The sequence below is a fragment of the Paramacrobiotus metropolitanus genome, unplaced genomic scaffold (assembly GCF_019649055.1).
Source record: "Paramacrobiotus metropolitanus isolate TYO unplaced genomic scaffold, Prichtersi_v1.0 Parri_scaffold0000114, whole genome shotgun sequence".
Taxonomy (NCBI): domain Eukaryota; kingdom Metazoa; phylum Tardigrada; class Eutardigrada; order Parachela; family Macrobiotidae; genus Paramacrobiotus; species Paramacrobiotus metropolitanus.
This window is the reverse complement of record NW_026570334.1, coordinates 27,743-46,002: the sequence shown is the minus strand read 5'-3', so window position 1 is coordinate 46,002 and position 18,260 is coordinate 27,743. Positions and strand designations below refer to the sequence as shown.

The following is an 18,260-nucleotide window of genomic DNA, read 5'->3' as shown; positions in this document are numbered from 1 at the left end:
GCCTGATTACGTTAGCAAACCTTGACCTTCAACCCGCCACACATGTGCCACACGGGGAAATTAATGCTGCTTCGAAAAGTTCCCTGTAAAAATCTGGCGACCGGACGGGGAGGCGTCACAGAAAAACTCTGTCATGCGCGCGCGTTTTAACACGCAGAGCATTTTTCAAATTAAACCCAGACAACATTGACGATTTCCTGTATGATCTGCGTGCAATCGTATTAAACTATACAGGGAATTATGTGTTTGGTTTTAATGTGACCAAAATTAGCGCGCTTTGACGTGCAAAGCGTTTTGTAAGATAAATCCTAATAGCATATTGTTTCCCTGTACGAGCTCAGGGTATTGCATTATAAGCTACAGGGAAATACTGTACTATGTCGCTATTAGATCTGCAATTTCAATAAATTTCGCGGATTGGGTTAAAAAACTGTAGTCGAAACGCCCGTTCCGTAGTATAGTACAGAAAAGTGGATGGCTAGCATGTCGTTTATTTTTGCAGAATGTGAAGGAGGACGGTGTGCATGGGTGGCGGCTGAAGCACTTTAGCAAACCCGCCTACTGCAATCTGTGCCTGACGATGCTGGTGGGATTAGGCAAGCAGGGACTGTGCTGTACATTCTGCAAGTACACCGTCCACGAGCGCTGCGCCGCACGGGCCCCCACCAACTGCATCTCCACCTACGTCAAGAGCAAGAAGATGGCCAACGAGATGCTGCACCACTGGGTGGAGGGCAATTGTCCGGACAAGTGTGCCCGCTGTCGCAAGAACGTCAAGACCTACAACGGCATCACCGGACTGCACTGTCGCTGGTGCCAGATCACCCTGCATAATAAGTGCGCGGCACACTACAAGACGGAGTGCGATCTGGGCAATCTGTATGATCATGTGCTGCCGCCGGTGGCCATCTGTCCGGCGGTGCTGGAGCGGCAGCGCTCGGTCCCGCCCGCGCCCATTAAGGATAAGAAATTGCACTCGGTCCGCTCGGATTCGGTGCTGCTGCACGGGAGTGGCGGCGCGGGAGGAGTGCACACCGGCTCAACGCACGGATCTCAAGGTGAGCGCGCTAAAATATTTTTCAAGTCATAAAATATCAAAAGTATTTTTAGCTATGTTTTAAAATTATTTCCAAATATTTTTCTGTTTTTTATAATCCTTAAGGATTTAAAGTTAAGTGTTGAAAGTGGGAATGGGAAAATTTACCCGGTTAATTTCACCGAACTTCACACTAAGTTATTGTGTAGGTTGTGTGAGATCGTAGTGCAGTGACTGCAATTTGTCAAGTAACAGCAGGCGGGCTTTAATCGTAATTCGTAAGATCGAACAGAATGCAATACTGAATAACAACATTTACAGTACAGTGAATAATTATGAAATTTTGTGTTTTTATTATGTGCCGTTATATAAAGCATTATTCAACAACGTTTTGAGAAGAATTTAGGATTTAATAATTTACCGGCAAATTGTGCGCACACGTGAAACAGCTTCCGGTTTGTTCCAATTTTATTTCTAAATAATTTAATTAATTCTAACTAGTTTTTATAATTTATTTCTAGGCTTGGCTTCTAGGTTCTGTTTAAAATTTTTTAACCAGTGCATTTTTTCGTGTTTTCATTGCGTTATTGAATCGGAGTTTTAATTTCTGTGGCTGGTTAGATTTAGAATTAGCAGATATAGTGAAGCGTCAACCGCCGTAATAAGTACTTTCTTGTCTGAATGCGTCGTTTTATCGGCTACACGTACGCATGTATCCGGTGCCGATAATTACTGTTTACAGCGCAATAACGCACCCGCAACCTTATGTAAGATTATGCTGATTATAGTATAATTTCCCCGGTTATTTACACGTTATGCAATTAGTTTATACGGGCGCGTTATGTGAGATGTTTGTTGCGTCGCCGGGCGGCAGATCAGTTGCAACTGCGACATGTTTAAGATGTACCGCAGCGCGAGAGAAAAGTGCATCAACTTCCGCACGCAACTAATCACTGCCGCACTGCGTGTGGTACGCAAATAACGCCATACAAATCAGTCCCGGCGCGTTCGATCTTGATCAACCGCGACAGCCAATTAGCCAACGGTCTGTCAGAAGGATTGCATTTCACAACATGATAATTGACAGCTAATTCCCTTCCGGTATTCAAAGCATGTCTCCCGCAGCAGTGGCCATTCGCAGTCGCTGCTGAATTAAATATGTATACGCTCCAACAAGCGTCGTCTTTATGCGAACTTATACGTTTTTATTTTATGGATTTTATTCTATTTTTTATCAGTCATCTTTGGAGAACGCCTTATAAAAATTTAATATGGAGTTTTTGTAGTATATTGAAAAAATAAATAGAAATCTTTTTTTTTAAAAACTGAACTTTATAAAAAAACGTTGTTAAATTTCGAGACATTTTATGAAAATACTCGTAGAAATTCAGGAAACTGCAAATTAAAGTTTAGTAATTCGGCAGAATTTTCACAATTCAATTTACAATTTTATTTGAGCACTATTTCGGTTTTTTTTACGATGCACCGTGTAAAATAAACATCATAAGAAAATTCTAAAATTTCTTGTAAAATCAGCTGGATGGATATATTTCTTGTATTTTGCTTCGTTTGGGCGAGATTTCGCGCGCGCGAGTTGTGAAAGAGAATTTGCGCTGCCGGCGACGCTGTTTACGTTGTCGTTCAAAAAACAGCTCCAGGCCGACATGTTCACAACGCACACCAAAACCTTCTTCATTCACCGGTGCAAAATCTCGTTGATAAATTTTTTTATAACGAGCACTCTCCCCACTATAATCAGCGTTTTGACTCTGTTTCGCTCGCACCGGCCGCAGCGCCATAATAAGCACTAAAACATTCTCCGAAATAATAATTCTTACACCAACGACAGCATTGTAATACCGCGGTAAACACCACCCCCCAAATTCTCCGCCGCACGGAAAACACCGATGTTTATTTTGACTCGTGACTGTGTAGAAAATATTTTATTAACTTCGCGCGTGACCTCTTAATACGCTGCACTTTATCCACATATTTTCTCAACGGAAATCCGCCTGTCTTGTTGTATTGTCCAATTATCTGTTTTTCTGTACGAGGGGTAACTTATACGCGTACATCGACGCATGCTGATGGAATTCACGTACAGGATACGCCGCTTGGCGACATGGGGCAGCCGACCAGGTAGCTACTAAGTACTCGATCCATGCGGTTGCAGAATGCTTAATCAGGTTTGAGGCAAACGTTATCAGTGTTGACTTTGAGTCAACACGCTGACAACAGGAGCGATCTAGGTCTGTGTCGCGTGTTTGTACCGGATAGTAAACCGGTCAAAGGTTTGGCAGTGTGGACCGTTCATCCCGGATATTTTTCTCCCATGATAAACGATAAGCCCCTCATTACCGCCATGTCTGTCGTCATTGCGAAAGACATTAGGGCTGTTATTAGCGTAGTCAATGACCGCGACCGTATTATTATTATCACGGATTTCTTGGCGGAGAAATACCGAACTTAGAAAGCATAGAAATTGCTATGTACTAAATGGCTATGTAAATTCACTAAATTGCTATGTACAATATGTACAGAGTATGTACACTACCGTTCGTAAGATTACAGCTGCTTGAAGATCTCGATCGTTCTGCGAAAGAATTCGTGCACGATTTTTTTTATTTCGTAAATACTTTGTAATTATCTATATATGCAGCTTAAAAATAGAAAATAAATCGGGTTGCATAATTATAAATGCTCGACTCATTAACAAATACCAGAAATAATAAGTCAGGAATAATTATACAAAACAGATTTAAATAAAAAAATATAAATGATGTAATTTTAGAAAATATAGAACATAAAAATGAGACATCAGATGAGCATACAATAAATATAAATGTAAACAGCAATATTAAAAATAAGTTAGCGGCAGCCTTAATTAACGGTATGGGGTTTTGCAGCATCCCACAACGAAACTTCCGCTCACAACGGCTCAACCGGCGCCCCGACCTCCTTCCAGATCAGCCCCCTGCCCGGCACCCACCCCCTGCTGGTCTTTGTCAACCGGAAATCCGGCGGGAAACAGGGCGAACGGATCCTGCGCAAATTCCAGTACCTGCTCAATCCCCGCCAAGTGTACGACCTGGGTCGCGGCGGCCCCACTGCCGGCCTTCAGTTCTTCCGGGACGTCCCCAACTTCCGGGTGCTCTGCTGCGGAGGCGACGGTACCGTCGGCTGGCTATTAGACGCCATCGACAAACTCCACCTGAACTACAAACCCCCGCTGGCGGTCCTCCCGTTGGGGACCGGCAATGATCTGGCGCGGTGTCTGCGGTGGGGTGGTGGGTACGAGGGGGAGAGTTTATTGAAGATCCTGCATAAGATTGAGAAGAGCAACGTGGTGGCCATGGATCGCTGGCATATTGAGTTCAGCCCGCCGAGTGACAGCACGGATGAGGAACCCGGAGACCCCATACCCTATAACATCATCAACAATTATTTCTCCATTGGGGTGGACGCCTCTATTGCCCACCGCTTCCACATGATGCGGGAGAAACATCCGGAGCGGTTTAACAGCCGGATGAAGAATAAGCTGTGGTATTTTGAGTTCGGCACGTCGGAGACCTTCAGCGCCACCTGCAAGCATCTCCATGAGGATATCGATATTATGGTAAAAACGGTGATTTGATAATACGTACCAATATTCCGTACAGATTGCTATGAAGATGAACATACGAAATTCTATCAACGGTCGTTGGAACGTTGTACGCCTTTTTTAAAATAACATAGTTTCTATAAAATGGCAGTGACAGTGCTATATAAGGTGCAGCGGTATTTTACGTATTGGTTAAGAGCAATGCTTGTCGGCGAAGGCTAAAACGGATCATATTTTGATCTACTCGCCTTCGGGAAGGTCTGAGACTAGGGTCGCTACATTTCCTCGACGGAAATGCTTCGAGAGAAGCAGCAGCTGACCAGAAATTCATTATCACACAACCACTTGGTAAGCGATTGGCCGTTTTGGCCATGATACCGGTTGTTGATAAGGTGGGAAAGGCTGTGACCGGCTAACGTAGCACAATCGACAAGGCGGTATAGCAATGTACCGTAACTCAATTCAGACTACTCTGCCCATAACCAACCATTTTTTTGCTAAAGCTAAACAAACAGAGCAACTGTAGAATCGTGTAGATACATTTAACTATTCGTTTAATATAAATTTTATTTAAAATATTCTGTTGAAGAAAGTACTTAGGCTAGCGATGCAGAGCTGAGCAATCGTTTTTAGAATGTTGTTGTTTCGCATATTATGTATTAAGTATTAGGTATTAGTAGAAGCGTATAAAAGCGACCGACATTTGCAGTGCGATGGTGTGGCTCTGGATCTGGCCAATGGGCCGCCGCTCGAAGGCATCGCACTCCTCAACATTCCCTCCATCCACGGTGGCTCGAATTTATGGGGCGAGAATACGCCCGTTAAGAAATCCCTCAAGAAATCCCCCATGGCCAACCGCAAAGGGAAGCTGGGCGTTAATGAGCAGGGCTCATCGTTAAGTCTTTCCTCCATGGATCTCCATTTTGCCATTCAAGGTGTGTATAGATACTGTGTACAACTGCATACTCGTACATAATACGAGAACTACTGTATGTTTAAATTACATACTCGTATTATCATACACCTGCAGTATCCATAGGCATCTCCATTAAGCTCACGTATTACCGGCATTATTTTAACGGTGACCTTTTGCTTGCAGATATCGGGGATAAGATGATCGAAGTTGTGGGCATGGAGAGCGCCATGCATGCCGGGCAGGTGCGCGCTGGTCTGCGTTCCTCCGGGCGGCGATTGTCGCAGTGTTCCTCGGTGGTCATCAGGTACAGCAATCGTTTATTTTACCAATTAAATTTTGTTCTACTACTGTACATCTACATTTCGATAGCAAAATCACTTAAATTAAGCAATGTATCGCATACAGTATATTCTTAAAGAAGTTTATTTCACTGCAATTTATTTTTGCAGGACAAGGAAACGCTTTCCTATGCAGATTGATGGGGAACCTTGGATGCAGCCACCTTGCACAGTACGTCCGCTACTTTTAACTTTTTATTAAGTACTCTGATCAACATGTAATTAATTAGGTTTTTAAATACTTTATGGTGTTAGTGAGTATACTAAAAATAACTTCTTTGCTTTCCTTACAGATTAATATAACGCATAAGAACCAAGTTCCCATGCTGATCGGGCCGCCACCCAGCAGCAAGATGAGTTTCCTCAACATCTTCAAATCCCGCGACAAATCCACCGCTCTGATGGCCGCCCCGGCCCTGGACACCGCCGCCCCGGCCACCACCGTCATCTCCATCCCCGTCCCATCCAGTAAAGCCTCCTCGGAGCATCTCCCGGTCAAACGATGACCCGAAGCACCCCGCGGGATCCTCTAGTCCCCCGACCACCGCACCGGGCGGTCGGGACGGCAGTGACTCGCTTCTCGTCTTTCACATACACTGAACTCACACCGCAGCCCCCCAACGGGCGGACGGCGCAGCAGCTCTCCTTGTCACTGTACTGTTTTTTTGATACAAATTTTCAAAGCGACGGATCTTTTCTTCGGCGAACCCTGGTGTGTCTCTCACGTGGACGATGTGTTACTTCGTTGTGTTTTTTTTTCTGTTCGTTTGCCAAAACCCTCTCTGATACAGGCCATGGCAGCCAGCCATGATTCGGTGATGTTCCTATAATTATGTTATTGATAATTATACCCAGATTTGTATATCTCTCCCTCAACTCAACCGGGGACACCCCGCTGTCCCCCGCCCACCGGGAGGTAGGCGCGCTCGGACACACCCCCCGACCGGCATTTTTGTCAAGGAAGTAACCAAGGACATTTTTTTGATACAGATATTTTTCAAGAGTTTATTCTTTATTTCCTCGGTGAGCGAATTTTATTAATTATTGACTTGGGAGAGTGACCTTTCTCAAGTCCGGTGGTTGCGTATTGTAACACAACATTTGTGTTTGTTTTTTTTCGGTTGGTTTAGTGGCGTACGGGTATTATTTTGTTTTTGTCGAACATGTTGTCTGTGGTAGTGTACTGCTTTGACATTTCTGTTGGCTGCATCAGCCGTCCTTTCGATGTTCTCGGTTTCGTTGTGTCGACGCGGTGTTGTAACGTGTTAATTACGGTGTTTCTGTTAATTTAGGCAGCTCTATCTTTTGACCTTTTTGATTACTCGTAAAGGTGTCTGTGATCCACGTGATTTCCGTGTTTGTATTCCGGCGTCAGCGGAAATTGTCACAACGCTAACAAAAATGTATTAAAATTACCTGCAATCCGAATTATTCTGGTGACTCAAAATAAACCTATGTACTTCGCAACGTAAGAAATCGTTAATAAGCGTTAATATAGGGATACCTATTTTTTCATTTCATTATTTTACTAAGAACGAGCGCGCAGCTAGACACTCTAAACTGTCAACGTGTTTTGTAGAAAATCGCGTTTTCAAAGTGGCAAAAAATGTCGTAGAACTCGAACCTGCCGATTTTCGGCATTCCAGACAATAAGGTTATGCTTCGATTTATGACGAGCTGGCTAAAATGAAACACGTGACAGAAATGATATAAATTATGAATGAATTGTTGATGATTATTAATATTATTAATTATCATAATGAAATAAAAACTGGTAAGTTCTATTTGTCATAATATAAAAAACATTTGCGAGGTCACGGAAAATTGTCAAAAACTTTGAATAGAAAACCTCGAAATCTCCGTGGTTTTCAAGTAACTGCCAACTCATGCCGTGCGCGTGGTTTTTGGCTGACATTTGAAATGCTTGTTAAAATTAATTAAACTGCTACTTTAAGTGTCGCATAAACTTGATCAAAGCTGTCCTGTCAACAGCTTAAATCCGCCATCACCCAAAGCTGATCAGTCGCGCGAGATTTTCTCCATCGTTTCTCACGCTTTATAGAGCATCTATGTGTTGCGTGTATAGTACTGTATACTCGTGTACCGGAAGGATGGCACGACTGTTTGTGTGCACGTCGAGTGTCGGATTAATCTGTCCCGGTATATATTGCATCACCGACACCGCGATAAAAACACACATACGCAGTGTTATCGCTTTGATATGATCCGATCGGTACACATCCGATCTGCCAGCGCAGACCGCTCCAATCCACCAATCCGCAGCGGTAACTGTAAATAAATTATAATGACTCACCGCGACGCATCTCCACTTTCTCAGCTTACCTGTTGATGGTGATGGAAAAACGCTAATACAAACACGTCCACTCAGCACAACGGACAATACACCACCGTCGTCGCCGCGTATTTAGATAAGCGCCTTACCCGTCTGGGACCCCGGGTACGGTTTAATGCCGCTGTTTTTTTCTAATTGCTTCTATATTCTTTTCTCTATCGTACACGTACACGGTTTAATCAGCTATCATGGGAATATGGATGGTGTTGATTTGTTTAGCGGGGATTGGATTAATCCACGGGCAGGAGTTACTGCCGCACCAGATGGTGCTGCTGGGCCGGCCGGATGCCGGGTTGCTGGTGCTGCGCTGGCGGGCCAACGCGACGGATGTGGCCATTGAGCTGGAGGGGATGACGCGCGGCTGGCTGGCCATTGGCCGCTCACCCGACGGCCGTATGGACAAATCGGATATCCTCTTTGCCTGGGTGGACGCCAGCGGCACGGTTTACGCGCAGGTACGAGTATATCCGTTAAAGCCGTAGATCTTATCGCGGTTAATCGCTATCAGCTCTAACGTGATTAAGCATGTTACGCAAAATCTAAAAATCGGCTGACAAGCGAGGCAATCCGTGGTGTGCCTTGTGCCTGTTATACTTTTAAACACTACGCTTGAAATGAAGATTAATTTACTGCTAAAAGATTAATGGAAAAAAAATCATCAACGCTGATACTAGCGAAAATTAATTATAAGCCGTCAAAGTCGTAAGGAATAGTGTGCCAAATTTTCATAAGCGTGTAATTTCGCCATTCGGCGCCACTGCACTACCATATCTCTCCTCGGCAATATTGTGCAGGCAGAGACGGTGTGTGCATTGCACAACATGAGCATTTGCATACGATAATCGCCACGAAGCCGCTCCATGTTTTGTTGCACACAAAAGTTACATACTGCTGCTAACTTTTTCCAAAGTCAGACAGCCATGACTGAATATTCGTGTTCAGTCTAGCCAAAACAGTGTATATCGAGCACAGCATTGAATTTTTTTGATTACACACCTATAGGCTATAAGTATTGGCATTTGACCAGCTGCATGCGTTAATCCTTTTTTCTATTGCTCTTTGTAGAATATTACAATAAATATATTGTACATATGTGTTACCGTATTAATCAGTCAATTGAAATTAATTTTTAGATGTAATTTTTAGCCTTCGCAGCAATCGCTATAATTCGCATTAGCCAAGCAGTAAAGCACTGGGTAATTGCAATTTCCTGGGTTGTTTACAACCGCGAAACTCGAGCAGAAGGAATTTGCGGAACAGAATATGTTGTTAACCCTTGACCGTTTCAGGATCGCTTTATCGTGGCCGACCAGAACACGATGACGGTTAACCTAACGTTGGACAAACAGCAGAACTGGGCGTTACTCGCCGGGAAACAGAACGGAACACACACTGTTATCCGCGCCATGCGCAAACTGGTATCCCCTGATCCCAGCGACTATCCTTTCACCGTACGACATTATCAGCGCGATTTCCTTACCAACACATTCACGAAGAATCTCTTGATTTTTTTTTCACAGGACAACTTCCATCTGGTGTATTCCATCGGCGATACGCCACCGGATCGGCGTACCGGCGAGATTAAGATGCACTCATCACGCGGCACACGGATGTTCGCGGGATTCACGCAGATGACGCGTAAGTGTCACCAGCAGCAGCGACAACAGCATGTGCTGCGTAACGCTGCTCGTACTGGCACAGAAGATATGGTTACTGTATAGTGTACACAGTATTCTGTTTCTCACCAATATTGACATTAGCCATTGTGTAACTTCAGAATGGCATGTAAATGCGTTTAACGGCTTTGTAAGCAGTTTCTCTGGAAGAGTACCAGAATATAAACATTACGCTAGGGAGAATGGTTACTTGTCATTCTCCAGTTACACTATTAGTTTTGTACTGCCCATCTTTCGTTCTGCATGTACTTTTGTATAATGGGCATTTATAACAACAATGTAGATCTGCAATACAATAACTATGCGTCTACAATAATGATAAAAACTCGTCATATAGGTACTTAATCTACCACATAGCATACGTTGTGTAAAGCTTAGTTAGAATTTTAAACGTAAAGATTTTTTGTTAAATTTGAAGCTTCTTACATTGACGGTATGTCAACAACACTATTGTACAGTGTACACACTGCTGTATTAAGTCCGAATTCTTGTAACATAGACACAGAATTACTTTTTAATCAGCATAACTATAATATTACTGATCGTAAAATTTATTTATTTGCCCCATATTATTCCATTTGCACGCAAAGCAAGCTTAAAATGAAACTAATTTGTTACACATTTATTATAAGAAAAAATTAACAAACGCTGAATTAATCGAAATCAGGTGTATCTTTTAAGCAGCCGGAGCGATTAATTTTCAAATTAAGTTATTGTTCTAGCCTCTAGGCGTTGCCACTGAACTACCATATTTCACATCTGGTGCAGGTGGAGGCGCGTAGTAGTTACAGATTAAATTTACAACTTCGACTGCAACAAATTAAACATTGTTTTAAGACTGTTGCCACATGTTTGTATTGCCCTTTGCTCAGTATAGCTAACCGGTCATGACGAATGTTAACCTTTATCTGTTCAGTTTTACGTAATTTAACCATATGTTGAGTACCTCTCGTCTTAAAAAATACCGATTCGTACATTACAATTTACAAACATAGTTTTTCCGGCAGTTTACAGATACATCCGTGTCTCTGCACGCGGCCGTATGTATACCGCTTGCTCATGCAATTTATGGTGCAATTTTATGAGTGTCAGATTATGAAAACCAGCGCTTAACCAGAGTAAATTTTTAGCACAATTTCTATATGAATTTTGAAGACAGAAAATGTAAACAAGTGTCACCGTCATTTCAGCTGGACCGATCAACACCGCTGCCCTATCCTCCTTCGCCACACCCTCCTCGCACAACGAACCCCAAGCCGACTCCCACGCGCATCCCCTCCCGGCCATCTCCGTCAACCACGACAGTGCTAAAGCCCTGCAGAACCCTCGCAACCCCGCCCCGCACCCCGAAATGGATACCACGCCCTCGGCGGACGCCCCCTACGACGCCGAGGCCACCACGGACAGCCTGGACACATCCCACCCCGACATTACCGACGAACCCATCACCGACGAGCCCTTCCTTCCCCAAACCCTCCCCTCCACCCCCCGCCGCAATGTCTTCAACGCGCTGCGTCCTAACCCCGTCCCGCCCATCAACAACAACCACCCGCCGATGATGGGCAATCACGGCACGACGTCCCGGAATCAGGGGAACCCCGACGGGACGTCCGGTCATACGCTGGCGGCCTCCAGCCACGGGAGCGCGATGACCCCGGGACCTTCTGGCTCCCCGACAGACGGCAGCAGCGAGCCGGCCAATAACCTCCTGTCGGTGATGACCCAGGGGAATAACATCTCCGGGAATCTCTTCGGGTTCCCGTTATCCTGGAGTCCGGACGGTGTGGCCCTGCCCAAGAGCCAAAAGTTGTCGGACACGGTGACGTCAGTGATGAATGCGTTGGAGCAGATATGGAGTCTCATTGGCCAGTTAACCGGGAACACGCCCACGACACCCACACCCGCGCCCTGATTTTGGAGCACAATACAATGTTCTTCTGGTTTCTTTCTTAAAACAATCTCTGTTAATTTATACCGAAGAAAATGTACAGTCACGGTACAATAAAAATTGAAAGGTAACAAATCCTGGAAAAAAAGAAATCTGTGACACAGAACAAAAATAATTTAAGTTTTTCCTAAACCAAGTTTTCCAATATGCAGTAGTTAATGGATCATTTTAATAGGCTGCTCTGCGGTACGGCGGTTAAGTTTGCGGGAATGCCTACTTTTATGCAGCACGATGCAGTACTTTATAATTTACTCCGCGCCGTGCACGGTTATAAAGCTAGTAGAGTCATAAGGAGGTCATAAGTTTATAAGAATAATATGTGTCATAATAATATGTGTCATAATGTCAATAATATGACCGAAACTACATACTGAAATCTGCCGAAGAATTCATGCCGGAGTACTACAAGTTTGTGTGGCAGTGTTATGGTGAACCATCGATACTGTTACACGGCAAGTACAGTATCTCTTCACAGGCGGGCATCCAGCAGGGTGACCCCCTCGGCCCACTACTGTACTGCCTCGCAACTATCGGACCACACAAACGCCTTAAGTCAAAGTTGAAAGAGAGCTTTCTGGATGATGATGCGCTTGGCGGAGACCCTGAGGATGTGTTCGACGACCTCTGCTCCCTTCAGGAAGCGCTTCGAGAACGCGGGCTAGCGCTCAATATAGCGAAATGCGAGCTGATGGTGATCGGAGGCTCAGAAGAAGAACGCCAAACTGTGTATGACGCATTTCCCCATGCGTATCCAGACCTGCAGTGTCCCCAGCTGAAGGATCTGCATTACCTCGGTGCACCACTTCACGATGATGCGGTTGCGGGCGCACTCGTCAGTGCTACGGAGCTAATCGCTCGGTTGACGGAGCGCCTAAATCTAATACCGGCCCATCAGGCCCTGTATCTGCTGAGATGCAGCATGGGCACGGTAAGGCTGAGCTACAAGTTGCGCGCAAGCCGATGCTATCAACAAAGGATGTTATTAAGCAAGTTTGATGATATGATACGCCAAAGTCTCACCTCTATTACCAACGTCAACATCACTGATGACATGTGGTCGCAGGCATCGCTTCCGATTGTAGATGGCGGTCTCGGAATTCGAAGCGTCGAAAAGCTTGCCCTCCCGGCCTTTCTGGCCTCAGCTTACTCGGTAGCTCTACTAACATCGGAAATTACTGAATTCGTACCGGACGTCTACTGTCGTGATGCTATTGCAGAATGGCTCCAAACAACCCAACACGACCTCCCACCCTCGGACGCGCGACCAGTCCAGAAAGTTTGGGACGATCCCATAATCCACGACACCGCTGATCGACTACGAACGGCAGCCGGGAGTGACATCTCCGAGCAGGCGAGGCTGCGAGGTGTGAGCACGAAAGAAAATGGGGCATGGTTGGGAGCGCTTCCAGTTGCCTCACTTGGCAACCTTCTTACGGACTCCGCGGTAAGAATCGCCGTTGGATTGCGTCTGGGGGCACCGGTCATTACCCCACACCGCTGTGTTTGCGGTGAGTGGGCGGATGCTCGAGGCTACCATGGCCTAAGCTGCAAGAAAAGCCGCGGACGAATCCCTACACATAAATGTCTGAACGCCATTGTGAAGCGCAGCCTCGCATCTGCTGGTTTCGAAAGCGAACTGGAACCGCAAGGCATCTTTCCAACAGACAGTAAGCGGCCAGACGGTGTTACCTTAACACCTTGGGAGAGAGGACGAATGCTGGCATGGGACGCTACTTGCGTCAACACAATGGCCATATCGCATATTATTGCGACATCCGCACGAGCAGGAGCAGCAGCAGCACAGGCCGAGCAGGGCAAGATCGAAAAATATCGTGATATCGGCCAGGACTACGTGTTTCGCGCTCTTGGTTTTGAAACGCTCGGACCGCCGGGACCGGATGCTGCCCGCACGATAACGGAATTCGGACAGATGATACGACAGGAAACCGGCGAAAAACGAGCCACAGAATATCTTCGCCAGCGGATTAGCATCGAAATTCAACGAGGAAATGCGGCATCGATCTTGGGGACAGCGCCGATTGGGGCAAATTTAGATCAAATTTTCTCTGTGATTAGGCCGCCTCTGTCGATTGATGCTTAATGTGATTGTTTCTGAAGTTGTTGTGAAATTTTTCTGTGAACAATTGTTTTGTAATACCTATCATAGTATGTCACTTGGTAGACGAACAACTTCTATCGGGGAATATGTGTCATACATCGCCACGTATTTTAGTAATTACAATCGACAGATTCGACACCAGTATTTGCAATTTTCTGGAGCTTCTCTATGACCGGCTTATTTGCAAGCATATTAGTACCTATATATAAGGGATCACGTGACGGTTAGTGTAATTCGACAAGACAGCGGATTTGCCATTGCGGCATTTGGATATGTATACGCAATTCAGTTAACCGTAATAAATAAAATACACCATTTAGACAAAAATTCGTATTATGTATGCGTCTTATTCGCTAAGGACCTTACGTCTGCAAAACAGATGTGGTCATTTACTGGTTGCTTTTCCTGCGTTTTACTTAGCCTTTGCTGAGAAGCGCTGGAGAACATTACCGTAATCACCCTACGCTGCGCGTTCGACTATGTTCGACGGTGGCGAAACATACCTTTTCTCATCGAAAGGTATCCGTGCTGCTTTCGTGCCGGCAGGTGTATGTTTAGAAAGGATGTCGATTGACAGTTTTCCCATACACGTTATTGTGCGAGTAAGTTCGTTCTCGATGTGGCATCTCATACATTTTTCGAATAAAAATTTTTCGTACAAGAAAATCTAGACCTTGGTCCCGGGCCTAAAAGACACGATATCTTCATATCCCTTCCTTATAAAACCTGTTTTTACGGATTTCATTTGATCCAAGCAGCGTAATCTTTCGCGAGCTCCAGAACCCGGTAAAAGATATTGGTACTGGGAGCAATAGTTTTGGAAACGTTTGTGTATGTTCACTCTCTTCGATTATTCCAATATATACATAATTCATAATTATCTGTAGAAGTATCTATGATTAACTGTGAAATATACTTCAACCAGTCATACCCGTGACACTATGCACTTTTCCTTTAGGATATCCGAAACTACAGCATCAGTTTCGGTACGAGCAGAAGTTCTTCCGATTCACAGTGCCAACCCAGGCGTCATATAATGTTCGTCAGGACGCACAAACGCGGCAGCTCCAGCATCCAGACTCCAGAGTATCCTGATGCGCTATGGAAACCGCCACACCCTGACCTTTGTCATCCCCTGGTTCCCCAACAACCTCGGGGCCTTTGCCAACTTTGGCTGATTTCGTGAATTAATGGTCCTTGACCCTTGCTAATGATACCGTATGTACCCTTGCGGCCTTGCCAATGCCTCATGGTGGCGCAATGGCAACCCTATAAGGGGTGTTTATTTTAAGTCTGTGAAGTTTAACATTTTTTTCAAAAAGGCCCTCGAAATGTGCAGGGGAACTATGTTTACGATTTTCTGGGCGGCCATTTCTACAATTCTCTATGGTTCCCTGCAGAGTAGTCAATTTTTAAGCATGATTTTCTGATTCAAACTCTAAACTGTGTGTTGTAAGCTGATCTTGCCAGTTTAAAGTTGTGAATGTTTCTCGATTTAAACTGGACTGACAGATGTATCGAGAAAGAGGTACGATTTCAAAAAACTGAAAAACCGTCCTTTTTCATCGGAATCGAACTAACCACGGCTGGTGCAGCCCAAAGTCTGCGTGTGCGCGGCACGTTTCTCGCATGCACTGCCTTTGGTCTCGTAAGTCGTACACCGTGGAGCAATTGACAAATTCAAGAAATTTGTCGTGTAAGCCTTAAATCTTGGTTTAGCCGGCGTCTGTTTTTCCAGTTAACCCAGGGAAACCGGGTACTAGAAGGGATAGCACTACAGTTTTGAAAATTGGCAATCTGGGACAGAAAAATTCAATTAAGAAAAAAATAATTTTTTTGAAATTTTAGCGACCATAGGTCAAGCAGGAGATGACCATGTCGGCCTAACACGCATGGTAACCATGTTGGGCCGACATGTTATCCGTTGCCGTTTATAACAACTGATAAAAAAATCGCATAGAATATGTCAATAGCTCAAACGAAAGATCTCAATGAGTACTTTACGACAACTGCATTGTGATGGCCATTGGGATGACCAGTGGTCAAGAAAAATTTAAAAACGAAAAATCATTAAAATGCACCATTCCATAAGTGGTAGTTGGATATTTCGCAACAGTTGGTCACTTCTGCTTATGTTTGGGACAACTGGTCGTCGACCCTAATGTGGATCATAGTTTGAGTAACATGTGCAGTGGAAGCAATGCTATATCCGGCTATACAACTGAACCGGACAGCAGAGATAAAGAGCCGGGCTGGTTCCGGAATATGATCACCATCGTTAATATACCGGTGATCAATTCTTCAAATTGTTCTACAAGTGGCCAGTTGTTGAGAAATACGGGAATTTAGCACATCAAGGTCAGTAAAGTTCTGCCAAGCCTGTTATATATACTTGCGTCAGCACAGGTACAAAACAACAAATTTCGGTATTGAGAAAAGAAGACAAGACTTCTAAGTCACTTCAAATCTGCGTTATATTCTCAGCGTCGCACAGATTGATTTCTACAAGTTACAAGGCATGCCGTAATATGGGCGCCCATGGACCGGAAGGTCAAAATGTGTGCTTGATGCAAGGGCACAAGCGTCACTAGCCGAGTATTAACGCGAGATAAATAACTTTTACAGGACTTCTCAGTCCTTGCTACAGTTTAGTTAAGATAAAATTTGCAAAGAATATACGAATTGTTCGATGAACAATGGAGTAGCCAGCTCGAAGGACGAGGCATGTTGCCAATAATAGCACTCCGCACACAAGCAAACGCACAGTACAGCCAATGTAGCCGAAGCAGCCGTTCACGCAACTATTCCGATCCGACGTTCAGTCGTTTATGCGGTTATATTGTAGATAGTACGGGTCATAGCCATTTCGAAGATACCGAGGGCAGTCATTACAAAACTGTTTTGCATTTTTTTACATTTATTTTAATGGCGTTTAGTCAAAAATTACATTTTTCGGGTTTCCGGTCTGTGCTGACCAGTGGTCACTTCGCTGAACATTATGGTCCGGTCAGTTAATACAACAATTTATGGGCTTTCTTTTGATTGTTTATTGTACCGTCTACGATGCTTCTGTCAATTGATATGAATTTCTGAAGAATAATAATTATTTAGTACCGTGTCCAACCGTGTCAAAACCGACATGGTATTTTCAATTGACCAGCACAGACCACTGAACGTTTTTTCTCTGAACTATGCTTCAATTTTGTATAGAGCTTAGCAATTACTTCTTTCATAATTTTCCTGGGAATTATCTGATGTGGAGTTGGCTGTAAAGGGAAGCAGGACCTCAGAGAACTCCGTTTGGTCAGTTTTGACCATGTTTGGCCACTCCCTGGAACTTACGGACTGAGGGAGTTAACGGTTATACATTGCAAACTGTAGTTTAACATCTGTTCTTGGAAACAAAACCATTAAAATCAACCTATGACCATAGTTACGAATAAGAGAGAAGAAGTCCTCCACCATGTCGGTCTAACACGCATAGTGTGGAACGGGTTAAATAGACGTGAAATGATGTCAACAGCCAAAGGCATATCAGAGCTACATAAAAAGTCAAGTTAAAACAGTATTTTACAAACCTGTCAATTTCCAGTAATTCGTTCGTAAAATAGATGGAGCCCTCAACCTTCACATGGCATTATAGTAGAAGTTAGCATTTTTTTTACTTCAAAATTAAAAATTGCTGGGTTTCAGCTGAGTAAATTGCTGTGTGACGTGTACTGTTAGAAGCACGCTTGAAGTGCGAAATCAAATTTTGTGCTTTTTTCTTTCGCACCAAAAAGTGCGAGAGGTGCGAACTGGAGAAAAAGTTTTAAACAAAATTTTCCTAAAACATGAGCCCTCGCATTCCATCAAATCTCTTAAAGAACTGAGATTAGCTCCGCCTTGTGCAGAACTTAAGCGCAAAATTAACGGGTTTTCAAATCGAGAGGTCCTGCTTTTCGGATTCAGTTAATAACCGTGACCGGCCAAAATTTTTAAATATTATTTGGGGCAATGAGATAATCCTTAACAATACTTTCCAACCGAACTGAACTCTTTCCTTGGAAAATGCACCCAAACCTACTCTCTGCCCAAAAATCGTTTGTTGTTGACCTTTCTGCTGTCTATAGCGACTCTAGCGTTTTCATCTCCCGCCATTGCGCCAGAAGATCAGCACGAGAATTTCCTGTGCGAGACATTAATATTGTAACAGATGAGCACGAGGAGATCACGAGTGATGCTTTATTGACAAATAAAGGGGGAACAATGCTGCGTAATAGCAGGAAAGCAA

At 44.3% G+C, this 18,260-nt stretch overlaps 2 protein-coding genes across 5 annotated transcripts in view; both read left to right on the top strand.

Annotated features, from left to right (window-relative positions):
• Nucleotides 1-7,319, top strand: part of LOC129598084 (diacylglycerol kinase beta-like) — a 35,799-nt gene extending 28,480 nt beyond the window's left edge. For all 4 annotated transcript variants that reach the window (XM_055495832.1, XM_055495834.1, XM_055495831.1 and 1 more), the window contains 6 exons: nucleotides 503-1,058; nucleotides 3,943-4,652; nucleotides 5,347-5,572; nucleotides 5,737-5,857; nucleotides 6,003-6,063; nucleotides 6,185-7,319. In XM_055495832.1, coding sequence (XP_055351807.1) covers nucleotides 503-1,058; nucleotides 3,943-4,652; nucleotides 5,347-5,572; nucleotides 5,737-5,857; nucleotides 6,003-6,063; nucleotides 6,185-6,397 — 1,887 coding nt within the window. In that variant the 3' untranslated portion in view covers nucleotides 6,398-7,319. The remainder of the gene's footprint in view (nucleotides 1-502; nucleotides 1,059-3,942; nucleotides 4,653-5,346; nucleotides 5,573-5,736; nucleotides 5,858-6,002; nucleotides 6,064-6,184) is intronic.
• A 984-nt stretch (nucleotides 7,320-8,303) lies between these two features.
• Nucleotides 8,304-11,930, top strand: LOC129598096 (uncharacterized). The gene is made up of 4 exons (XM_055495848.1): nucleotides 8,304-8,699; nucleotides 9,534-9,695; nucleotides 9,765-9,882; nucleotides 11,111-11,930. The coding sequence occupies exons 1-4, from the start codon at nucleotides 8,433-8,435 to the stop codon at nucleotides 11,830-11,832; spliced, it is 1,269 nt and encodes a 422-aa protein (XP_055351823.1). The 5' UTR covers nucleotides 8,304-8,432; the 3' UTR covers nucleotides 11,833-11,930.
• Nucleotides 11,931-18,260: the final 6,330 nt, after the last annotated feature.